This window comes from Macaca mulatta, chromosome 15, assembly GCF_049350105.2.
Source record: "Macaca mulatta isolate MMU2019108-1 chromosome 15, T2T-MMU8v2.0, whole genome shotgun sequence".
NCBI lineage: Eukaryota > Metazoa > Chordata > Mammalia > Primates > Cercopithecidae > Macaca > Macaca mulatta.
In genome coordinates, this window is record NC_133420.1 from 24,122,845 (window position 1) to 24,147,655 (window position 24,811).

Below are 24,811 nucleotides of genomic sequence, written 5' to 3' on the forward strand. Positions count from 1 at the left end.
ACTCAGGGATGCATGCTTGTTACATATGGAGATGCCTCATTGGAAGTTCTTTGAAGAGGTCAAGTTTTCAACTCCACTGAGTCTCTAGTCAGGAGGCTTATGATGGAGTGGGCTTCGGGGGCAGAATTTCTCTACTCTTAGTCATCTGCAGTGGTCTCAGTTCCAGTGCTCCAGCAACTGGAGCTCTTCCGGACATCACTTAGGCCTTTGGGGCAGATTTTGGTCACATTTTGTAGATGAATATAATCTCAGATGCTGAAATGAGATGACAGGTTTGGTTGGTAAAAATCATCACTGAGTGAATCTGGTGATATTTTGTTCCTAGAATACACTTGCCTTACTGAACGATAAATTCTGAAACCAACGCCTTTCATGTGTTTAGCCATTTAACTTCTTTGAACTATTTATTTGTTTATTTATTTAGAGACAGAGTTTCGTTCTTGTCGCCCAGGCTGGAGTGCAGTGGCACGATCTCAGCTCACTGAAACCTCCGCCTCCTGGGTTCAAGCGATTCTGCTGCTTTAGCTTCCCGAGTATCTGGGATTACAGGTGCCCGCCACCATGCCTGGCTAATTTTTTTGTATTTTCAGTATAGGCGAGGTTTCACCATGTTGGCCAGGCTGGTCTCGAACTCCTGACCTCATGTGATCCACTTGCCTTGGCCTCCCAAAGTGCTGAGATTACAGGCATGAGCCAACACTCCTGGCCTGAACTCTTCATTTATATCTCCCAAAGAAGTTCTCCTCTCACAGGAAAGAACTCCATCTACCAGAGTGATGATTTAATGCATCTGGTTCAATCTGACATTATCCAAAGAAAATATTCCATGGGTGTTTCTTCTGAGTGAAACGGTTTCCTTATCTGAGTAAGAAAATATTTTCCAATCATTTACCTGAATTCTGAGTATGCAACTGTTAAACATTTTAGCAGAAATAAATCACTTTTGCTTTTCTTTTCTAGCATTCTTATTTTACTGTGCCTGATACCAGAGAACTTCCCAGCATCCCTGAGAATGTAAGTACTTGGGAAGAAAAAATTAAATTTTTATTATTCTCTGTTTTCTGCTTATTTGTTTTAATAAATAAAGGATGTGATTTAAAGTATAATTACAAAAATTATGATTTTTAAAAAGAACACATTATAAAAACAAAAATAGAACTGAAGTATATTATAAAAAACAAAACAAATAGAGAATATTTGCAAAGTATAGAAAGTATAAAGACTGAGGGATTGTTATTCCTATTTCTCAAAGGTAATTATGTATTAATATGATATTTAATTCCCCCTTTTTAGAATGTATTTTTACATAGTTAAATCACCTATTATAAAAACATCTTTTCCATTTTCATTCACGTGACTTATTTTTGTCAACTATGTAATATTCTGTTTACTCTGTAGAACATTTAGATTGTTTTGCATTTCTGCTATTATAAGTGAAATGTTTCCATATAAAGAATTTTCCAAATAGAGGTTTATTAGGGTAGATCAACTCAAGCAGAATTACACTTCTACTTCTTACCCTTGTATATTTATCTTTCAGAGAATAAAGTATTTGTGGGTTAAGTATGAGGGCCTCCATCCCTACCTCCAAAGGACATAGGAGCAGTGAACTAGAGTGTGAGAGAGCAGAAGGTTGATGTTTGCCTTCTGAACAAGCTGAATGACATAACTAGTCTAGCGCTTGACATGTTTTCAAAATGTTTTACTATGATTATAAATAGTACTATGTAGAATCAGATAAAGAATGTCTACCACTTAGACACTTGATTACTTTTTTAAAATTGTGGTAACAAATACATAACATAAAATTTACCATGTTAATCATTTTTAAGTGTACAGCTCGGTAGTTTTGAATGCATTCATATTTTGTACAGTCAATGTCCAGAACTTTTTGTATCTTACAAAACTGAAACTCTGTACTCATTAAACAATTCCCCATTACCCTATCTTTGCAACCCCTGGCAACCATCAATCTGCTTTTTGTCTCTATGAATTTGACTACTCTCCATATAGTACTTCACGTAAGTGAAATCATACAATATTTGTCCTTTTGTTCTGAGTTATTTCACTTAGCGTAATGCCTTCAAAGTTCATCTGCATTGAACCGTATGTCAGGATAGCCGGCCTTTTTGAGGCTGAATGATATTCCATTGTATGTATAGACCACATTTTGCATATCTGTTCATCCAGCAATAGATGCTTGGATCAGTAGATATTGTTTTTACCCTTTGGCTATTATTAATAATACTGCTTTGAACATTGGTGTACAAATGCCTGGTTGAGTCTCTGCTTTCAATTCTTTTGGGCGTATACTTGAATGCTTGATTAGAAAAGTACTGGAATATGTGGTATACCTTTTCATAACTACTGTAGATTCACAGAAAGGAAATTTTTCTAAGGGTTGTCTATAGAACAGATTACAAATGTCAAGTGATCAAATGTAACGAATGAAGTTAGGCTGTAGTATTGTGATTAGATAACAGTCTTGATAAGTTGGGATTATCAAGCATATCCATGTAGTGTATTATCTGTATGATCAGACTGGTAGAAAATATTGCATCCTTTTCATTTGACATTAATTAATAAAAAATTCAGACCAGAGTTCCCATTTCAGCAACAATAGATAACATTGATTGAGTACTACTACTCGAAATATAGTATATTTGGTACTTTTCTCCATTTTCACATTTAGCTCTCTCAACAAGCTTACATGGTAACTACCATAATTATCTAATATAAGGAAACAGAAGCCCTGAAAATTTAAGTCACATATTCAAGATCCTACAGGATATAAATGATAAAGTTAGAATTCAAGTATTGGTCTTTCTGGATTCTTGAGACAGAGCTCTCACATACTGTGCTATACTTTGAGCCCATGATTTTTACCTTTCATCTCTCAGAAAATTCCATTGAAATGATGAGCAAAAGGAGAAAACTATTTCCCTAATGACAGAGGAAGCTACCATGAGCCAGAAAGTTTGGAAATTTGCATAATATAAAGGAGATGATTACTGATAGTTGCAGTCAATTCAGTATAGACAGTGGAGAAATCCAAAAAGAAGTGGGAAAGTAGTGCAGGAAGAGCAGAAGCAGAGGCTGTGAAGGAGGCTACTGAAGGATTATTTTAAAATGCCATGGGACGTTTACAAGAATTGATCATGTACTAAATCATACCAAAAATTTCAAAATAGGGCGTATTAAACTCTCACAGGTCACTGTCTTTTATAGCAGTGAATGAAAACTATAATAATAATTAAAGGTTTAAAAATATTCATCTATTTGAAATAGCAGTTGGATCAAAGAAGATAAAAATTGAAATTGGTCATTATTTAGAATGTAATCCCAGCACTTTGGGAGGCCGAGACGGGCGGATCACGAGGTCAGGAGATCGAGACCATCCTGGCTAACACGGTGAAACCCCGTCTCTACTACAAAATACAAAAAAACTAGCCGGGCGAGGTGGCGGGCGCCTGTAGTCCCAGCTACTCGGGAGGCTGAGGCAGGAGAATGGCATAAACCTGGGAGACAGAGCTTGCAGTGAGCTGAGATCCGGCCACTGTACTCCAGCCTGGGTGACAGAGCGAGACTCCGTCTCAAAAAAAAAAAAAAAAGAAAAAAGAAATTAATGACAATGAGGACACTAAACAAGTACCTTAGGGATGTGACCAAAACCACACTCTGGAGAAAATTCATAGCTTTGAATGTTTTTATATAAATAAGAAATTTAGAAAACAATGAACTTGACTTTCAAGAAGCTAAAAAAAAAAAAAAAAAAAAAAAAGTAATAAAAAATAACCAAAACTAGAAAAAGAAATAGTAATTTAATTTATTAGGGAACATTGTTAAAGTAAAATTGAAAAGTAGTACTTTTTAAAAACTGAATTTGTGAAAAGAATAAAATTTTAAACTTATTTGATAAATTTAAAGATTGTGAAAAGAGAAAATTTCTAGAAAAAGACAAATGATAGTTGGCTTGAGAAATAGGCAATATAAATATAGAATGATAACTTGAAAAGATTAATAAAGCTATATTGCAATCTCCATCCTTCGAAAAATCTGTCAGGTTTAGGTGGTTATATAGGTGTTTCAGGAACAGATAACTATTACTTAAATAGTACCAAATCATAGGAAAGGTATGTGTGTATGTATATCATACAACAGTGGAAGAAAAATCAAGCATAATCCCCCATCTCAGAGATCTATTTCTGAGTTTTTTCATCCTTCCTTTTTATGACATGTAGTTTTCAAACTATGCCACCGGGAACCCCAGTGTTGCTTTGGGAGCCCTGGAAGGCCTCACAGGTAGATGGCTAACTGATCAGAGCATTGGATCCCTGCTCCTGTTTTATTCAGAGCAGGTTAATTTCCATTGCTTACATTGGGGGTTGAGTAATACTTTGTTTGAGACAAAAGTATTCTTCTAATTTTTTTGTTAAGTTTCGAAAGTTACATTTTTGAAAGCACACAAAATGTATACACTTTGTTTTTCTTATAACAATGTACTATGAACATCTATCTATGTCATTAAAAATTCTTCACAAATATTTTGTTGAAAAAAATTAATACTAATACATAGAGAAAAAAATGAAAGGCCCCCATTACCACCATCCGTCCCAACCCCAATCCCACTCTCCCTCAAGTGTTTGATGAAACCTTTCTCTAGGAATTTAGTGTTATATGTGTGAGTACCTGTGTGTGTTGTAGATGATTTTTAAACATAAATATGATGCTATTTTTTGGTTTAATGTATTCTAAAAGGTGTTCATATCTACCTGCTTCATCCTTTTTAATGATATACTTATGTAGTGGTATTTTTATTCTTATGAAAGTAATGCGTATTAATGGCTTAAAAACATGTAGTACTACACAGTTGTTGATGACAACCAGCAATTTTCAAGTTGCCCAGCTACTTTCAAGTTTTTAGCAACTGTGTTTCCCTCTGTATTTTTGAATAACTTATTCATATTGCTAAATCTTTTTTTTTTTTTCGGTTACAGATATCACTTACTGATTTTCCTATAGAAGATGAGTTTTGGTCTTTTACCATCTATAACCCTCCCCACCCCGAAACACACAGAATAGCATTCTCTCAGTCACATATTTCCCCTCTCCCATTCTTTCTATACCTTTAGAGCATTTTTACATTAAATCAGAAGTTACTGTTTACATTTTAATGAGCATGCTGAAGCAGTTAGTAGATTACCTTTCCTTTCTTATACAACTTTTTGTCACATAAGCGTTCTTGGGTTTCACATATTTCTCATTCTTGATTTTATTCCCTCGTTTTGGTGAAACATGTGCCAGTAGTTTTCTTGAGAAAGTACTTGTTAGAGGCAACATTTTTAGACCTAGCATGACTAAAAAGAACTTCCTCCTTCTCTTTTTGAGACAGAGTCTTGCTCTGTCGTCCAGGCTGGAGTGCAATGGCACAATCTCTGCTCACTGCAAACTCCACCTCCTGGGCTCAAGCAATTCTTCTGCCTCAGCCTCCCAAATAGTCATGGCTACTGGTACCCACCACTATGCCTGACTAATTTTTGTATATTTTAGTAGAGATGGGGTTTCACCATGTTGGCCAGGCTGATTTTGAACTCCTGACCTCAAGTGATCTGCCTGCCTTGGCCTCCCAAAGTGCTAGAATTACAAGCATAAGCCCAGTTTCTTTATTCTTCTTTTGATAGTTTGACTGGGTGTAGAACTCTAGGTTGGAAATTACTGTATCTTCCAAACTTTGAAGATGTTTCTCCACTGACTTCTAGCTTTGCTGTTGCAACTAAGAAGTCTCAGCCATTCTGATTCCTGAGATTTATTTATTGTAACCATCCTTTGATGGTCTCTCCTGGTATCCTGAAATTGCAGTGATGTGCCTTGCTAGGGGCCTGTTTTCATCTATTGTGCTGGGCACATGGTGGTTCCATTTAATCTGGAAACTCATGTCCTTTAGAGCTGAGAACTTTTCTCACATTATTTCTTTGAAAAAATACTACTCTTCATTTTTCTTTCTTTCTTTGGGGCCTCTGTGATAGAATGTTAAATCTCCTGTACTGCTCCTCAAATTTTCTTGTTTTTTCTCTCCTATTTTCCATCTCTGTCTCTTAGTTTTCTCTCCACTTTCTTCAGCGAATCTTTCCACCTTTGGAAATTTACTTCTGCCATTATATTAATATTTTCACTCATCTGTGAGACTCTTATTTATAGATTTTAAAAATTTGTCTTCTCCTTGTATTATTTTCTTGCTCAATATTCCTATCTTCTGTTTGTTTTGTTCCATAACTTTGACTGTAGAGCCTTTCCTCAAATGGCTGGCCCATCACATTTAAGAGTGAGGCATTAAAAAGCTGACTGGATGCTCTGTCAGTCATTTCTGGAGCTTGGAACTAGTGTGGCTATTTTCGGGGCAGGGGCCTCTCAAATGTCAGTATCAGAATCTTTTCCTTTGGATTGGTCTGTTTTCTTTGCCTTGGGAGTATATGCTTTAATACCAGTGTTCTGGAAGCTGAGTAGGAATGGTGGGTTATGACATGTCAACATCTAATATGTATACCTTCATTTAATACTCATTTCCAGTGTAAGGCTTTATTGCCTGTCCTCAACCATACCTGGTGTCCCCAGGCCTTTCTGGTTCCATTCTTCTAGAAAGTAAACACATATTCCTCTGGAGAGGTGCAGGAAAGTCTGTTGACAAGCTCAGTGAACTGGGAGAGGAGATCCTTGGGATTGAATTACTCCTATTTTTATTTGCACCCCCTCTCCTAGCCTTCAGAGATTCTGGGTGTCTCCAGTTCCTTTTTGGAATTGTTTTTGTGCTATGCGTTGGGCTGAATGCTCAGTGCTGTGCCTGCCTACCTTATCCGTAGCTTTCAGCTTTTTTTCTCAACCTCAGTCACATGCTTGTCAGCTTGGGCCAGATCATTCTTTGTTGAGTGGGGCTGTTTTTTACATCGTAGAATATTTAGCCTTGGTGGGCCCTACTCACTACATGATGGTAGCACAGTCCCCTCCAACTGTGACAACCAAAAATGTCCCTAGGCATTACCAAATACCCCCTGGGGGACTAATGGCCCCAGGTTGAAAACCACTTCTTTAGTCACATCTGCTTTTTGGCTTTCAAAAATTTGATCTCTTTCTTCCATTACTAACTCTTCTCCAGTTTTTTGGCATTTGTGCCTTTTAAAATTCTTTTACTGTGACTTTTTCTGGGAGGGTGGTATCAGGAGAAAGAAAAGATAAATGTACGTTTAATTCACTGTATTTAATTGTTTTAACTATGCTTTCCCTACTAATAGACATTTATATTTTCTACTATAAATAATGTTATGATAAAAATGATTGCCTAGGTTAGGTACATTAAATTTTTTTTTTCTTTTAAGAACAAATAATTTCTTAAGAACTTGATTTTAAGGTACCTGGAAGTTCTGATCATTTCTAATTTTTCAAAACTGCAATTGAGATTAGGAAGTTTTTTTTAAAGTCCTCTCATACCCTTACCTCCAAAGCCTGTCTATACTGTATGCTACCTCTCCTGCCCCCACTATTTAAAAAATTTACATTCCTTCTGCTGGTTTTGCCACTAATGAACCAATTCCCTGTGCATGACCCATTGTCCCTAAATCCTCCTTTGCAAACCAGTAAAAGGCTAGCCTTGTTTGTTTCTAAGCGGAATGGTAATACCAATCTGCCAGACTCCTACCGTACATGATTCCACTTTAATCCTTAGAGCTACTCCGAGAGGGGTAGACGTGAGCCCCGTTTTAGACAGGGAGCCCAGAACCCATAGAGCTGAGGTGGCAAGGTCTGCTCGTAAGCAGGGTGTAGCGACCCAGGTTTGTAAGGTTTTGTTCCTGTTGTACCCCACTGCCTCCCTGGAATTGACGTGTTCTATTCATGAGGAAAAAAAAGGAAATGATTTTTTAAAAAATATAGCAAATTATAAAATGAAGCAGGAAAGCCTTTCCTCTAAGGAGAATCTGAACTTTTGTAGGACCAATTTGTGTGGTTTTTGTCATAGAATCACTATTGAGCTCTAGCCATGTTCAAATTTGCATATTAATCTCTTGATAATTTTTCAAGGATTAATTTAAAATTACTAAATTGCTGCATTGCAAATTGAAACAAGCAATAACTGTGGGGGTTGTTATTCCTTTATGATCTGGTGTAGTGGAAAGAACATGATTTTTAGAGACAACCAGACTCTGGGCTTCACTACCCTGGGACCCTGGGGCAATTTCTTGGAGCCTCTAGGTCCTCATCTACAAAAGGAAAATGTGAGAAACTCATGAAGTATTAAATGTAGAGTCCAAAGACAATGTCTGGTGTGATAGAGATGCTGCTTTCAGTGGTCTGTTTCTTTTTCTCCTTTTCTTGGCTCTCCCATAATTCTAGTCTTAACCTCTCTTGAGATCTGAGTTGTGGCTGAGGGCTGAAGAACATTATTCCTGGAGTACATCTTTTCTAGGTTTTTGCTCATATTTCATGGTTATGGAGATTAATTATTTTCCCTTCATGGGGCATGTATTTCACAGAGCCTTGAAAGTGTCTTAGCAGGCCCTTTTCACACCAGAATGTCTGAAGCTTGGAACTGGTGTGGCAAATGGAGCCCAGGGCTCCACTGCCTGTAATATAGATGGTTTATAAATATTTATTGATTATCTCCTCTAAGGAACATAAGCAACAAAAAGGATAAATAGGCTTTGGGATATGGAACTTAATAATGTTCTATCACCAGATAATCCTGTTCTCCTGGACAGCTTCAGAGAAGTGTTAGTGTAAAAAAAGAGACGAAGGAGCTGGTGTTTATTGAGCATCTACTGTGGACCAGATCAGGCACTGTTTGTTATGTTCTGAAATCTTCACAACAGCCTTATAGTATGGTTGTTATCTCTGTTCTGGAGAGGAAATGAAGCCCAGAGATGTGAGGTAACTTGCCAAACCAGGAAATGCTAAAACCAGGATTCACACCTGTCAGTATGATCCAAGCATTGAGATGCTGCTGGGTCTGGGCCCTGGCTCCGTAGCTCCCCCTACCCATCTAAGAAATTGCTCATCATACGTGTAAGTTATATAATTAATTGTTTGAATGTTTGGTAAAATGTCCTCTCTTCTTCTCTAAGGACAGGGATCAGTATTTTTTGTTTCACTGTAGCACTATACCCAGAACAGAATAGATGCCCAATATGTATTTATTGACTGAACGAATGACTGAATGAATGAATTAACATTTGGCGCCCCCCCCCCCCCCCCCCCCGCCCAGGAGAAGAAGAAAGAACAATTCCTTTCAGTTGGCTTTTGGGCCAATTTGTCTCCCAGACATTAATCAAAAGCAAACGTAAAAATTTAATTCTTTTCCCTTTCAGATCCCCATTGAAGTTAATTCTGATTATTTCTACAATTTCTTTGTAAAAATACTTTCTTTCTTTTCAGTGAAAAACTATCACTCTGTAATTGCTCATCAGGGTTTTCTCTGTCTATCAAGATAACACATGTAGGAGTGAATTTTATGCAGGCAATAATTAAATGAGCATAAATCTTTATAAATTTTAAACAGTTGACCTGCATTTTAAAAAAGTCACAGATCATGAACAGTTATATAGTAATAATTACATTGTAAACCAGCTGTATAAAGGATTTTTTTTAAGTGTCCAGGTTTTGAAGTTTACTTTTGATTAATGGATAATCATATAGACCTTCATTTGGAATATTAAACAAACCTGTCTTAATTATCTAGTTGGTGTCATACCAAGTGGTTAATGATGCGAGGAAAGCAGTTAGAATGGACAGTTACATATAACATTGCCCAGACTCCACTTTGTCAAAAGATGCGCCATGATATAGAAAAGATTTATGAACTCATCGTGACTTTCAAACATAAACAAAGTTGAAGTGGTAGTAGAAGACCTATTATCAAGAACTGTGATTATAGAGAATTCCATTGTTGCTCTTAAGAGTTGTCAGGTAATTGTTTATTCTAATGGTTTTTCCATTCACTTGGAGGGATGAAAGTTGACCTCTGGGTAAACTCTGCTTTCCTTTCTAGAATACACTTCTCTGATTTGATTGCTTATGTGAATTTCTGGGATTCTTTCTTAGGCAGATTGTTTTAGATTCCAAATTTACAGTTACCTTTAAAGAATCCCTCCCAACTAAGGTTAGTTAAATTCTTAAAAAAAGAAATCAGTTGAGGGTTTTAAAAATGTATATTATGGTAAAATATAATTTGAACAGGAGTTATTTCAGTAAACAAGACCCACTGACAAAACCAAGCCTCTTGCCTTGGAAGCTGCCTTCAGACACAAGACATTAGGTCTTTATCATGTGTACCATGTATGAAGTGGAAAGTCACAAAGACTAATAAAATGACAGACAGTGGGGCGGACTAGCATCTGTTTCGAAGGCTCCAAGGAGTACCCAGCTTAGAGTCAGTTCTTTGGTTTGAGGATTATCTCATTTCCCTAAGGTATTGAACCTAAGACGCTTTCTCTCTAAGCCCCACTATATCCCCTCCCATCCCCACCCCACTCCAACTCACCCCATCGCCACTACCCCCACCTGCTTCATAACCTCAGGCATAGATCACAGTGAGCCTCAAGTCTCCAGCCACCTGGATTGGTACAGGAGCCAGCAGGGACAGCTATAAGGGAGCAGCCATTATGAGGCTTCTCCTGGGAGGATGGGGGTTTTGCCAGGTGCCATTCCCTTTCTCTTTGTCTGGATTTAGAGCCACAGGGGTTTGCACTGGACCTGACGCTTACCAATGTTTCTTTGCAGAGATGAGAAGTGGAAGCCAAGAGTCTAAGGAGCTTGTGCGTTTCAGGCTTCTTCTGAAGTGCACCTTGCAGGCTGCTCTGTCCAGAGACCTTCCTCAGATTTGAGCCCTTTCCAGCCTGGGTGGTGGATAGCTTTGTAGCTGTGCTACCCAGCCCTAGAGAGTGTGGCCAGAAGAGATGCTAGGTAGAGAGGCACATGCTCATGGAGACATAAATGTATGTGTAACTGAAATAATGTTTAAACTCCATGAGTAGGAAGGGAATATCCTCAAGCCTAAAAACTTACTGGCACTAAGAAAACCGAGACCTTTTGAGCACAGAAGCTGGGAACTAGTCCTCAAAGCAAGGTTTTCCTTTCCAAGTAGGTGAGTCACACAGAGAAGTAATTGGCAGAGAATGAAGAAAGTAGTTACTTAGGCTCAGCCATGGTGGCATTACAGCCCAGGACACTAGGCCTAGGACGAGGTGGCCAGGGACACCATGTTTGACAGGAATTATGGTACTTATAAGAAGTATTTATCCTTTATTAAAAGAATGGACTCTTTCTTTAAAAACCTATTTGGGCAAGTGGACAAGTATGGTGCATAGTAATCTGGAAGCCCAGGGGTCATTTGAGACTTTTTTCTCCTTCCCTCCATAAGCCTAATTCATCGCCAAGTCCTTTGATTCCACTTTGTAGATTATCTGTGACATCCACACCCAAAGCTTTGACCTGAATTGGTATTTTAACATATATTTTAATCATTTCTTTCCCAGAATATGGCAGCAGCCTGTTAGTTGACTGTTCTGTCTCCTGTTTGCCCTCTTATCTGTCTCCCACAGAGCCTCTAGGAGGATTTTTCTGAAACACAAATAGGATCATGTCAGGATCCTTCAGCACTGCCCTGTCCCTAGCTCCCCTACCCCCTGCTCTCCCGCCCCACCTGCCCCTCACTCTCCTCCCTGCCTGTAGCTCCTGTCCCCACCCTGTCTTTGCCGCTGCCTGGAATATGCTTCTTCCCTCGTCCACTGAGTAAACCCCTGTTAGGAGGCCCAGACCAAATGTCTTCTCTGTCACACCTTCTCCAGCCTTCTCCTGCATATCCATCAAGGGGGCGAGGCTTCTCAGCCATGCCTGGAGTGTAGTCTCAACCATGGTACGTTGCATACTGGATTTCTGAGTCTAATGTCCCTCTCACCCCAGAGTAAGCAGGAAAATGGAGATCACAGTTAGTTTATCTCTGCAGGCCTAGCTCCTGGGAGGGTGCTAGGCACATAGGAGTTAAATAAGTGTGTGTTGATTGCCTGATTATAGGAGATAGAAATGAGAGGATGGGGACTTAGTCCACGGAAGAAGCAAAGGGCTGGGAGAGTGGTTTATCTCGTATCTTTTATCAGCAGAAGCTCGTAATGTGTTCTGGCTGTAGTCTTGACTGAGGACAGCCTGCTGCGGAAGCCCTCCCTTCTCCTATCCTCTGATCTTATCCATCGGAGAAATATGGTTGGCCTGGCTGTGAAATGAACACCTGCTTCTGTGTACAGCCCTCACCCCAGTTACCTGATAAACCACTAATTTATTTACATTTTTAATAAATGTAGCCACAGATACCATGAAAAGTCACCCCTCCCTCCTTCCACCATCCCCAGCTACTTACCAGCCTTTGTGCAGTTTCCAGTGGCAGTTCTTTTTCTATAGGTTCTTCACCATTACTGAGTAATCAATCGCTTCATCCGACTCAGAGCCAGGTTTTCCAGAGTCACATGCTACATTCTTCCTAATGTCCCACGTGGTCCATCTTCTTTGCTGGTGCGTTCCTCGCTGCACTGCTCTCGCCCGAGTGAGGGACCAGCGCCCTCAGCCATTGCTTCCTCCCTGCACCGAGCTTGCTCTCATCAAACTGTTGGATGATGGGAGAAGCAGCTTCGCCCAACAGGACCTCAGTCTCATGGCAAAAACATACTTAAAAAAAATACTGAGTTACTGGAAGATGGGAACAATGGAAGCATACAGGGGAGCTTGACAAATGAGTTGAGGAAGTCTCCCGGGAGGAGGTGACATTGGAGCTGGGCCTTGAAAAGTAAGCAGGTGTCCTCAAGGAAGAGCGGGGCATTCGAGGCAGAGGACATGGCAGAAGTAAAGGCCTGTGGGTATGAAAAGGCATGGCAGGCCTGAGAGAGTAAGGATTGGTGTGGCTGGGGGAGGGAGATTCCTGACTCTATGGGGCCTGCTTCTGAACTGAGGCTTGGTGGGAGCTGCGAGTGCTCCCTGCAGCTGCTCCCGGGGCCCCGCTCTGCCCCACAGGTGCTCCCACGGCTGAGCGAGGTTCCCAGGGCTGTTGGCACTCCCACCTACTCCCACCCGCTCAGGCGGGTGGCATCCCAGAAGGAAAGAGGCAGGGGAGGAAGCAGATAAGAAAGACAGCTTCTGTTTAGACACAAATATCTTGGTAATCAGCACAGATGGGATGAGAAATACCAAAAAAAGTACATGACAGTTTAGAGAGAATTTGGCTAAATGTTACATATTTTTAACATACCTGTGTAGAGATTTTGGAACAAGCACCTGAGTCGCTCAGAATCTGATTGGAGATGGGGAACATGCCTCAATCAAATGGTGTTTTTATTTCAGAAATGTTCCCTTCTCCATCCACAAAAGTATCCTTGTGGTTTTTTTTTTTTTCTCCCACCAAAATAAGGCGCAGGATTTGTCTCTGACGCTGTGTCTCCCTATTTGGACGGCAAGCTGTGTAACATATTTCTCCCCAGCGTGAAGCTTCTTGGCAGACTCTTGAGGCCACGTTTTGGTGGCTTCAGAGTTATCTTTGGATCTGTCAAAAGTGCTAATGGGCTTTCTGGCCTTCTTTAAGCTCCTCATTTCTATTTTCTTTTTACTTCCATCCTCTCCTAAAAGAAAAATTCATGTAATTCATCAGCAGTTAAGCTTTTTACCGAAATGCTCAGTGAAGGGCCTCGTATTTTTGTTTGTGAGGAGAGCTGTGCCATGTCACCATCTTCAGAGCAAACCCCACCCTTACATCATTAGCTCTGTGTTCCTCCGTCCAGTGGAGGAACCAAGATACACTGGTTGACTCCTTCTGACTGCCTTTGGTGTTTGCTGTTTTGTTTTTCACTGAGTTTGTTAAGAGGCAAGTTGGTGTGATGGTTAGGGTATGAGTTTTGGATTGAGGAGATGTAGTTTTGAAACATGGCTGTGCCCTTTCTAGCTGGGTGACCTTTAGAAGTCTACTGAGACTTCCTGAGGCTCAGTTTTTTTTTTTTTTTCCTCATCTGTAAAATGGAGATGATAATGCCTGTCTCAGGCTTGTTGGGAAGATTGGAAAGAACACCTGTTGCCTGCCACACACAGATCACTCCGTGAATGGGGTAACAGTAACTTTTAACAGAAGCATTTCCCTTTCTTTAGGCATACTTGATCTTGTTTTGTTTCTTTTTCCAAATATGAGTTTTACCTACAATTTTGTGTGGAATACAAAGAGCCTGAATTTAGAGACAGACCCACTCAGGACTGAATCATGTCACATCCACTTACCTCATGACCTTTGTCAAATTACACAACTTCTCTGTGCCACTGTTTTCTCATCTTTATAGAGGGATAATAATACTTAGTTCAAGGAGCAGTTTGAAGATTAAGTGAAATGTTTAATAATAGATGTGAACCTTTCCCATGGTGGATGTGCGTAAGAGGGACAATGTGGTGGAAGGGAAAGCGTATAGGCCGTGGAGTCAGATCTGCCAGTTACTGACCTCTCCCAGACTTCTTTATATTGGAAAGAATAACGCCTCACTGGATTTTTGTGAAGATTGCACAATTACACATCCACAGTGTCTGGTACAGTGGCTGGCACTTGAGAGGTAGTTAGTATATAGAGCTATTAATTCAGTTGCTCTGTATTTATAAAGGTTGATGGTTAACCTGGTACTTCAGTCAAACAATAATAAATTATAAGATAAGTGCCCAGTTTTACTCCCAGCCCATAACATTGTTGAAAAGCACTTTATGCTATTTTGCATGTAAAATCCACCTGGTTTACTTCAATTTATGGGTTATAGATCTTTAATCATTATAAACTGCAACCCCTGGCAATAGCATTCCTTCCCTCCCCAACCCCTTTCATTTTCAGAGGATTATATTGTGTGGCATTGAAAACCTGTAACATTGAAGAAATTAGCATATTCATGTGTATTGTTAAAGTCAGGTGGGTATAGAATGCATTGTATAAATGAAACACATTCCATTTTTTTTCTGAAATCTGAAGAGTACCAATCTATAGTACTAATTAAAAGAATGAAGCCCAGGCTACAGGGGGGAAAAAAGCTAGTTAAAACACTGCTTTGTCACAACTTGCTGCTGTTTGTCTTCAGTTTTTTCTTCCCCCTTTTGAATGAAATACCTGGAAATTGTAAATGTTCAAAATTGCCTTAATTCCAGCTGAGCCGTTTTAGCGAATGTAAACTGTGAAGGAGGGGATACCAGCAGTGATGACAGGAGAGGAGCTCGCCTGGCCTTCGTGGGTGGCATCTCCTGGACAGAAACGGGCTCAGTGCCAGAAGCATTTTGGTCCCTGGGTACTTTGTTTTGCTTAGGCGTATGGCACAGCACATCGGGAAGGTTCTAGGATCTGGGGCCCAAAGATTTGAGCAGCAGTCCTGTCTTCATTGCTTATTAGACTGTTCCATCTTGGAGAATCTCTCTGAGTCTTGGTATCCTCATTTGTAAGATACATGTAGAATTCCTGTTCTGCTCACCTTTAGGAACTGACCTAAGTGCTATATGCAACCTCATGTTGTAATCACCACACAAAGATGTAATTGCTCAGGCTCCTTCCTCTCTAAGGTGTCTTCCAACTTTACTGTTCATGATTTTACACATGAGGGGGATTTGGCCTCCGGGGTAGAAAGAAAAGGACAGGGAAAGAAGAGAGTATACTTTCTGATTATTTTCTGTTTCTTATGCTCTTATTAGATACTGTTATAATAAGAAGAAACAAAATCAGCCACAAACCGTGCCTTCTTCTTTCTCCTAGAGAAATCTGACAGAATATTTTGTGGCTGTGGATGTCAACAACATGTTGCATCTGTACGCCAGTATGCTGTACGAACGCCGGATACTCATCATTTGCAGCAAACTCAGCACTGTGAGTAGACAGTCTTAAGACTGACTTTGTAATGATCTAATTTTAATTGAAAGATACATCGGCAAGATGAAAGAAGATTTTAGGAAAAGGAGTCAGCTACAGTCCCTTTATATGGCAGCATGTCATTTTCATTAATTGTTCATTTTTTTTACAGTGCCAATGCACATTTCATTTATTCCTGTAGTCTCACAATTATAAATAGCTTTCCATTTGATTGAGTGTTATGAACATGTTGCAGATTTCTACATGAGCTTCGATTATTGTCATTTTTTAATGTCTACACCATATTTATGATACAGATGTGTCATTATTTACTATATCATTCTTCTCTTGATGGCCATTTAGGTTGTTCATTATGATTTAATCCTTTTAGTAGATAATACTGCAGTGAACATCTTTTGGCTTCTTTTGACTGTTGCAGTTATATTCCAAGGAGTGGGACACCAGGTCACAGGACTTGATAAGCACTATTATTTAGGGACTGCCAAATTGCTTCCCAAACAGGCGGTGCTTGTTTACAGTGAAGGCTGCCAGCTGTAGATGAGTGCACCATTTTCACGGCAGCTTTGCCAGGAAAGAGAGAGAGTGTGCGTGCGTGTGCTCAGGTGTTTTAATTCTGCTAAGAAAGTAGATATGTTATGGTATTTCAGGCTTGCTTTAATTTTAAAATTACATCTTTGGTTAGAGGTAACTGAATATTTTCCATGGGTTTATTTTTTTATTTGTATTTTGTTAATATCCTTTCACATTTATTTTATAGGTGTCTTGATTTTTTTTATAAATTATAATGAACTTTCTATATAACTTTCGCTGTGTGTATAATATAAATATTTTTATATTCCTTTTATTTTAGTTTTTCACTTGCTAAGTATATGAGTTCACATTTTCCCCAATAGTTTTTATGAAAATTCTTAAGCTATTATAGAAAGTTGAAATAATTTTACAGTGAATGCTGATATACTTCCATCTAAATTCTACCAGTGACATTGTGCCAGTTGCTTTATCATGTATTTATTCAACTATTCATCATCCATAGCATCCATTAGTCCATCTTTTTTTTTCTTTTTTTGAGACAGAGTCTCACTCTATCACCCAGCCTGGAGTTCAGTGGCGCTGTCTCGGCTCACTGCAACCTCCACCTCCCAGGTTCAAGTAATTCTGTTGCCTCAGTCACCCAAGTAGTTGGGATCACAGGCACGCACCACCACACCCAGGTAATGTTTGTGTTTTTAGTAGAGATGGGGTTTTGCCATGTTGACCAGGCTGGTCTTGAACTCTTGACCTCAAGTGATCCACCCACCTCAGCCTCCCAAAGTGCTGGGATTGCAGGTGATCCATCTTATTTTTTATGCATTTCAAAGTAAATCACAGGCGTCACTTTACTTTCGCCTAAATAATTCAATATCTGTTTGCTGGGTTTATTGTTGTTTTTGTTTGTAGACAAAACTTATATACAGAAATTGACTGGAGGTAGAATGCCTAATAGGCATCCCTCTGTTAGAGAGAGTAGAAAAATATTTTCATAAGCAGAGAGTTCCCTAATGAAGGGCCTGTGGATAAAGTCAGTTACGTGTTTACCTGTGAATAAAAGGCACCTAATAATGAAAACTCTCTGAGACTACTAGAGTTTTCCTTATGGTTTTTATTATACTTTCATCATTTTATTATTTCTTTGGTTATTGATTACTTATCAAGAACTCAGTTTTTTGTTTGTTTGTTTTTTATTGCCCACTATGTGTTAAGAATAGCCTATAGTCGACCTCTTGCTTTGTTTTACATTTTATTTTACACCATACATGCAGTTCATAATTTCAGGGCACAAACACCTAGACTGTTTCAGAATGAGAATATTGTCAACCACATCAATCATCACCTCTTTAAAAGAGTCTAGTCCATAACCAGTTACTGTTGCTTTAGATTGTTAAATTTCAGTCAACAAAAACGTGACATCATCTCAGTGGAACTGAATTCCCTATCATTTAATCATGATGTTTTTGATCCCTGACTGTGTGCCATGCACTGTCCTAAACACTTTTCATGTATTAACTCATTTAATCCTTAATACAACAGCCTTAGTGGGTTCTGTGATTACTTCCATCTTATACATAAGGAAGAATGAACCTTCTGTGTGATTTTGCTCTCATCAATGTAGTGGATTAAACACACAAAGTTATTTCTGCTTTCTCCCAAAACTAAAATGAAATAAAGGAATAAATCTACAAACACAAAGAACAGATGCAGCAGAAATTTTTAAAATAATAAGAAAATACTGTTAGCAACTTTATGCCAGCATTTGAAAACTAAGGCAAAATAGAAAAAAATAATTTAGCAAAGTTGACTCCAGAAGAAATAGAAAAATTAAATAGGTTATTTAACTTACAGAAATTGAATCAATATCTTTACATATTTTTCCAGATAAAACACTCATCCCAGGTGGTTTTACAAGTGTGTTTTATCAAACATCTCAAGGAAAAGATTATTTCAATCTTAGACAAACTCCTTAAGAGTCTAGAACAAGAGGGAATGAAACCCAGCTTTTCTTGCGACACTTGTATAACCTTGACATTCAACACAGAGATAGCACAAGAAAGAAAAATCAGCGGCCAATGTCACTGATTAATGTAGGGGTAAAAATCCTCAAATAGGAAGCAAATGATTGATGATACTAGAAAATCTATTAATATAACTTACATATTAACATATTAAATGGGAAAACTTTTATGGTCCTCAATAGAGGGACAGAAAGCACTACCATGTTCATGAATAAGAAGACTTAATATCTTGAAGATTTTATTTCATTTCAAAATGATGTGTAGATTGTATACAATTTTGTTCAAACCCCCCATAGGGTTTTACATAGTGCCTGACAAGCTAATTCTAAAATTAATATGGAAAAGCCAGAGAAAGAGCCACAACATACTTGACAAAAAAGAATGGGTTGTGGAAGCTTGCTTTACCAGATATCAAAACTTTCTATAAAGTTGTAGTAATTACGATGCTAGTACTGGGATGAGGATACACATATGGGCTGATGGAACAGAATAGAGAGCCCAAAAACAGATCACATGTATATGGGCTCTTTATATCATAAAAGGTGGCATTGCAGAATCTCTGGGGAATCAATGGACTTTTCAATAATTGGCTGTCCACATGGGAAAAAAAAGGAAGACAGTTTCTATTGTACACACACAAAAATAAATTCCAAATGGATTAATAACTTAAATGTGAAAGGCAAAATTTAAAAACATTTAGAAGACAAAATAGAATACTCCTTGATGATCTTTGGAGTAGAGAAAGGCTTATTTAAAGATGGTCCAAAATATACATTGTATAAAATAAAATATTAAAATTGTGAACTTTTATTCATTAAAAGATACTTTTCTGTGAAAATGACTGAAAAGTCACAAGCTGAGATTTGCCGTATAGAAAAACTGACAGAAAATTAGTATAGGAAATAAGTACAGAACTATGACAATTAAAAAAGACAAACCTGTCAATAGAAAAATTGGCAAAAGGCATGAATTAGCATTTCACAGAAGAAATACAAATGGCCAACATCTATATGGAAAGATAGTCAATCACATTAGTAATCATCAAAAAGCACATTAAAACTACAGTGATTATGGCTGGGCACAGTGACTTACACCTGTAATCGCAACATTTTGGGAGGCCAAGGTGGCAGGATTGCTTAAGGCCAGGAGTTCAAGACCAGCCTGGGCAACATAGTGAGAGCCCTGTCTCTACAAAGAAAATTAAAAATCAGCGTGGTAGAATGTGCCTGTACTCCTAGCTACTTGGGATGCTGAGGCAGGAAGATCAGTTGAGCCCAGGATCATGGCTTTGCAGTAAGCTATGATCATACCACTTCACTCCAGCCTGGACAACAGAGTGAGACCTTGTCTCTTAAAAAAACAATCAAAACCAACAGTGAAACCCTAGGTTTGCAAAAAATTTGGTGGCTGACAAAGCCGGGTGTTATATTGGAAATGTATTAGAGAATGTCGTTTACTACTGTTTGAAAGGTATGTGCTACAAAACTATTTACGTATGCCCATCACTCAGCAATTCTACTCCTAGGTGGAATTTTATGTGTATACACAAACCCCTTGGTCATGTATGGTGGGATACATGTACAAAAATGTTCACAGGGGCTTTTTTGGGGTTTTATTTAAATCCTGGAAATAGTTCTCATGACTACCAAGAGAACTGATAGACTGTGGTGTAGTCACACAGTGGAATATCGATCGGATCAATGAAATGAACTGTACTGTCAATATGATTATGATTCTAATGTAGAAGCTGAGTGAGGAACTGGGTTGCACAAGGATATACTGTACAGTATGATTTCATTAATACAAAGTTCAAGCTAGAAAAACTAAGTGGTATCTTGTTTGGGATTCACACAAACTACAAAGGTAAAAAGAAATAGTTAACACAAAATTTAGGCAATGGTTTCCTCACAGGAAGAGAAAAGACTGGTTTGGGAAGGGTCATGCAACGGACATCAAAAGTTTTGCTTTCTGTCTTAAGCCAGGTGAGGAACCAACACATTTTGCTATAAAGGGCCAAATAATAAATATGCCTTTGCAGGTCATATGATCTTTGTTGCCACTGCTGGGCTCCGACCTTGTAGTTGACCAGAGTTAAACTAATGTGTGTGATTGTGTGCCAACAAAGCTTTATTGCCAAAAACAGGCAGCAGGCCAGGCTATGCCTTTTCGCTGTAATTTGCTGACCCCTGAGCCAGGTGATAGGTTTGGGGTTCTTACATTTTTTTTTTCTTTAAAAGTTGTTTATATGACATACATACTTAATATATTTCAAAAATTTTTAGAGGCCTAAAAAGAAGGTACAAAGCTCCTTTTTCATGAAATTTTAGAATATCAGAGATCGAGACAAAGCAGTTCTTGTACAAAGATTAAGAATCAACATTGCCTGAGATTTGGCAGTGGCAGTTCTGGAAACCAGAAGACAGTGAAGCAGTGTCTTGACCTTCTAAGGGAAAATGATTTCTAACCTAGAATTCTATCCCCATCTAATGGAAGCCCCCAGGAGAGAGTGCCAGGAGCCCACACCACATTGCTCAGCCTCCTGGGGCCTGTACTCCTGGACTCTGCCTTCCCTTTGCAGATGAACCGTCTGTCCTCTCTGAGGCCAGTCACTTTGCTTGTCCAGCTTGCTTCATGCTGCAAATATTTATCGTGAGGTTGCCATAGGCACTGGGGATACAGCAGTGAACAAAACAGGCAACAATCCCTGTCCTCATGAAGCTTGCATTCTAGTATCATAGGTCCTCGATAAGCCAGAGGAGTTAAATATCTTATACAGTAGGAAATGGTTAAGTACTAAGGATTTTAGGTAATGGTTAAGTACTGCATTTTAGGTAATGGTTTTAGGTAATGGTTTCCTCACAGGAATGGTTAAGTACTAAATGGTTAAGTACTAAAATAAAGCCGAAGAGAGAGGATGGGGAGTGGAGAGTGGCAAGGATTGCAGTTTTAGATGATGGCCTAGGAATGCCAACAGGAAAGGCGACACTGTGGTTTCCTTCAAGGAAATTGCTCCAGCAGTAAGCAAGCTCTTCTCTCCTGCATCCACTATTATTTTCTCTTCTCTCCTAGCACATTCTTATGAGCATGCCAACATGCTATGGAAGCTCCCAGACTTCAAAACAAAACCTTCTCGACCCATATCCCCTTTATCCCATTTCTAGTCTCCCTTTCAGAACAGAATTCCTCAAGAGAGTTGCCTATTCACTAATTCCTCTTGTCTCATTCTCTCCTCAGTCTTTCATTAGGATTCAGTCACCACCCGTCCACTAAAACAGGTGGACTTGTTTTAGTGTCTTTTTCCAGTCACCAGTGACCTCCTCTGAAGTAAAATTAAAATGAGTTAATACTTGCATAGTTCTCCTGGTATGTAGCCTGTGCAGGCATTTATAATAAATTAATATATTCTATAATGGGAAATAAAATTTTAATGTCCAGTTTATTAAGGGCCTACCCTACTGGAATATAAACTTCATGAAGACAAGGATTGTTGCCCATTTCGTTCACTGCTGTGTCCTCAGTGCCTGGGGTAACACCATGATAAATATTTGTGGAATGAAGTCAATGGGATAAGTGGGGTGACTGGCCTCTGAGAGGATAACAGTTCATTCTCAAAGGGAAGGCAGAATCCAAGTCTTAATGTTGAAAATGTGAAACCAAGAATTGATGATTTAGAAATCAGGAGATAAATCCTGTGTTGAGTGTGATTACTTTGAGTGAAGGGTGTAAGGAGAATTGTGAAGTGGACTGTTGTTTTTCATGATAAGCCTTGACTACCTTTTGTTTTGTTTTGAAAGCTATGAATGTGTATTACTTTGACTTTTAAAAGGCTTTTCTTAAAGAGTTGATTCTTAACTGGGTGGGAAGCTTTACGGATTGCTGGTGGAAGCCTCTCTGGAGGAGGTGGGGTTCTCCTTGTATCTCATGTGCAGTTGGCAGCATCCTGAGCGGTTCTGCGGAGTTTGGGAATGACGTAGCTGAGCAGACTTCTGTTGTATTCACGCCTTTGGGCCTCTTCAAATTCAGAATTTGAAAGTTTTCCAATTGTTGCCTTTTATTTCCTTAAGACTGGCTTTTTATTATCTTTTAGATGGGGGCCGGTGTGGAGGGGGAAATGCAAAGGCCATCTCAGCCTGAGATTTTTTGAGGACCCTCTCTTGACAGATCGTGATGTGGCCTGCAATACTTGACAAACCACATTTTTCTCAATTGTGTTTGATAAGATGGAGCCTTAATGCTCCTCAGAGCCACCAAGCACATGAAAGATAAAAGCACTCGAGTGCTGTCTTCTATAAAAATGATTGTGTCAATAGAGACAAACCTAACAATATTTAGTTCAGAGGCAGGTAATATGCATTTCAGGGTTTCTCGGTCAATAACACTGTGATATTCTGTATAAGAAAAATGTAAGTTTTTGTTCTCTTTGCTCAGTTAATGTATATTGATTGTTTTCCTTTATAAATGATAAATAGGGAAGGCTTAACTAAATCTTGTTCTCTAATGTAAATACTTCAGTGTGATTCCCTCTAGCACAAAGGCCCCATTTTTCTTCCATATTTTCATATCTGAGTTTAATTCATACTGCTTTTTGGAACTCTGTGGAGAGCAAGTAGGTCAAAGATCTTAATAGAGATAATACAATTCCATCAGCATTCCTAGAAGATAGATATTATTCCCATTTTACAGAACAGCCAGTCCATTTGGAAAGGTGGGAATAACTTGCCCAAGGTCATGTCCTAGTCAGTAGGAGAGATGGCCATGAATATAGGTCATTATGATGCAGTATCAGGGGAAGGAGGCTTTGGCTTCTGGAAAGGGAGAAACATCCAGGGATTACACACAAACTAGTCTTATCCCCTTCGAAGTGCATGCCTGGGAACCAGGTTATGTCTGTTGGATGCCATTACTTATACCATTTTCCAGTCCCTTGTGTGGGAACTGTCACAAGAGCCAGAGGCATGTTGTTAGGAATAGCCACCCCACTAAAGGAACTTGAAAATTCTTATAAAGAGCCAAAAAGATACCCTGAGCCATATCTGGTGGATAAGGTAACTAGTGGAGCTGTTTGCTATTGGTTTGGGTGAAAAATAAGACCTGATTGTATAGTACTCAGAGTTTTGCTTTTTTGTTTGTTTGTTTTTTGTAGCTTGTAAAGCTCCAAGACCACCAAAGAGCATTCACAGAATAAATGTGTAAGAATATCCTTAAGTAGATTCATACTCAGTACTTTATATGGGAGCCCCCCAGTTCTCCCCGCCCCTTTTAAAGTTCTTTTAAAGTTAACCTTTTGAGCCACCCCCTTCCTATGTGCCAGGCACTATGCTAATCACGTATGTGATCATTTTTTTCATTCATTCTTGCAACAACCCTAGGAGCTTGTGGGATTTCTTCTCCCTTTGCAGATGGGAATGTTAGCACCCCCAAAAGTTGATGTGCCTTGTTTAAGATGGGCAGCAAAGATGGAATGAAAACCAGGCCAGCGTCCTTGCCACCTCATACTACCTTCTTGGTAGCTCTCCACTGTCATGAGTTCCCTGTGACACTTGTACTCGGAGACATATTCTTAGCATGACCCTGTTGGCCATGGATCTAAAATAATATAAAGAACCTCTGCCTGATTGTCACTTTTGAACGCACACCTAAGCTTTTCACTTCAGAGTCGGCAAGCCCTGTCTGTATGCCTGACACTACTCTAGGCACCAGGAGACAGGAGGCAGATCTGTGAATTCCCATTGACACACCCAGTCTGTTAGCCAAAGCTCCATTTCCTTAAGCACTTCAGATTCCATTCACTCTGCCCATGCCTTCTTAAACTTGGCTGTCTCCCAGCAGCTCCTGCACCCTTCTACTACCATGAGCATGGCTTTGGTGGAGCCCTGGGGCGTATCTTCTCTAACTCACTGTGGTTTCAGCGTTCATATATTGCAGCTATGTATCTTTGTCCTATACAATAAAGAATAAAGAACCTTCCAGGGTTCATAAGTTGCAATTCCTTCCAGCAGTGTATCTTGGTCCTAATCGCCCCCTTTATAATTTAGGGATACTGAAAGAGATTTGGACAACTAAGAATATCCAGTTAAATAATGACAAAGGCATATTTGCTTTCCTAAGAAACATCTGTTTGTTTTATCCAGTGGATGCTTTTCAGAAGGAAATATTGTATAGCGGCAAGACCACGACCTAATTAGCCTCCACACCCATAACCGAAAACCATTATTACTTTTCTGATGGTACCTCATTTAGGGAAGAAAAAAAATAAACTGGCACCCTCTCCCTGTCAGTTTCTTCCTAATTGCGTCAACAAAAATTAGTCCCCGGGCATGTGGGAGCTGGGCAGGACCGGGTACCCTGTGGCCTGAGGAGT

At 39.2% G+C, this 24,811-nt stretch overlaps 1 protein-coding gene across 23 annotated transcripts in view; it reads left to right on the forward strand.

The window, feature by feature from the left end:
- The window catches only part of DENND1A (DENN domain containing 1A), a 544,513-nt gene that overhangs the window by 260,341 nt on the left and 259,361 nt on the right, over positions 1 to 24,811 (forward strand). For all 23 annotated transcript variants that reach the window (XM_077968018.1, XM_015116876.3, XM_077968015.1 and 20 more), the window contains 2 exons: positions 961 to 1,014; positions 15,788 to 15,898. In XM_077968018.1, coding sequence (XP_077824144.1) covers positions 961 to 1,014; positions 15,788 to 15,898 — 165 coding nt within the window. The remainder of the gene's footprint in view (positions 1 to 960; positions 1,015 to 15,787; positions 15,899 to 24,811) is intronic.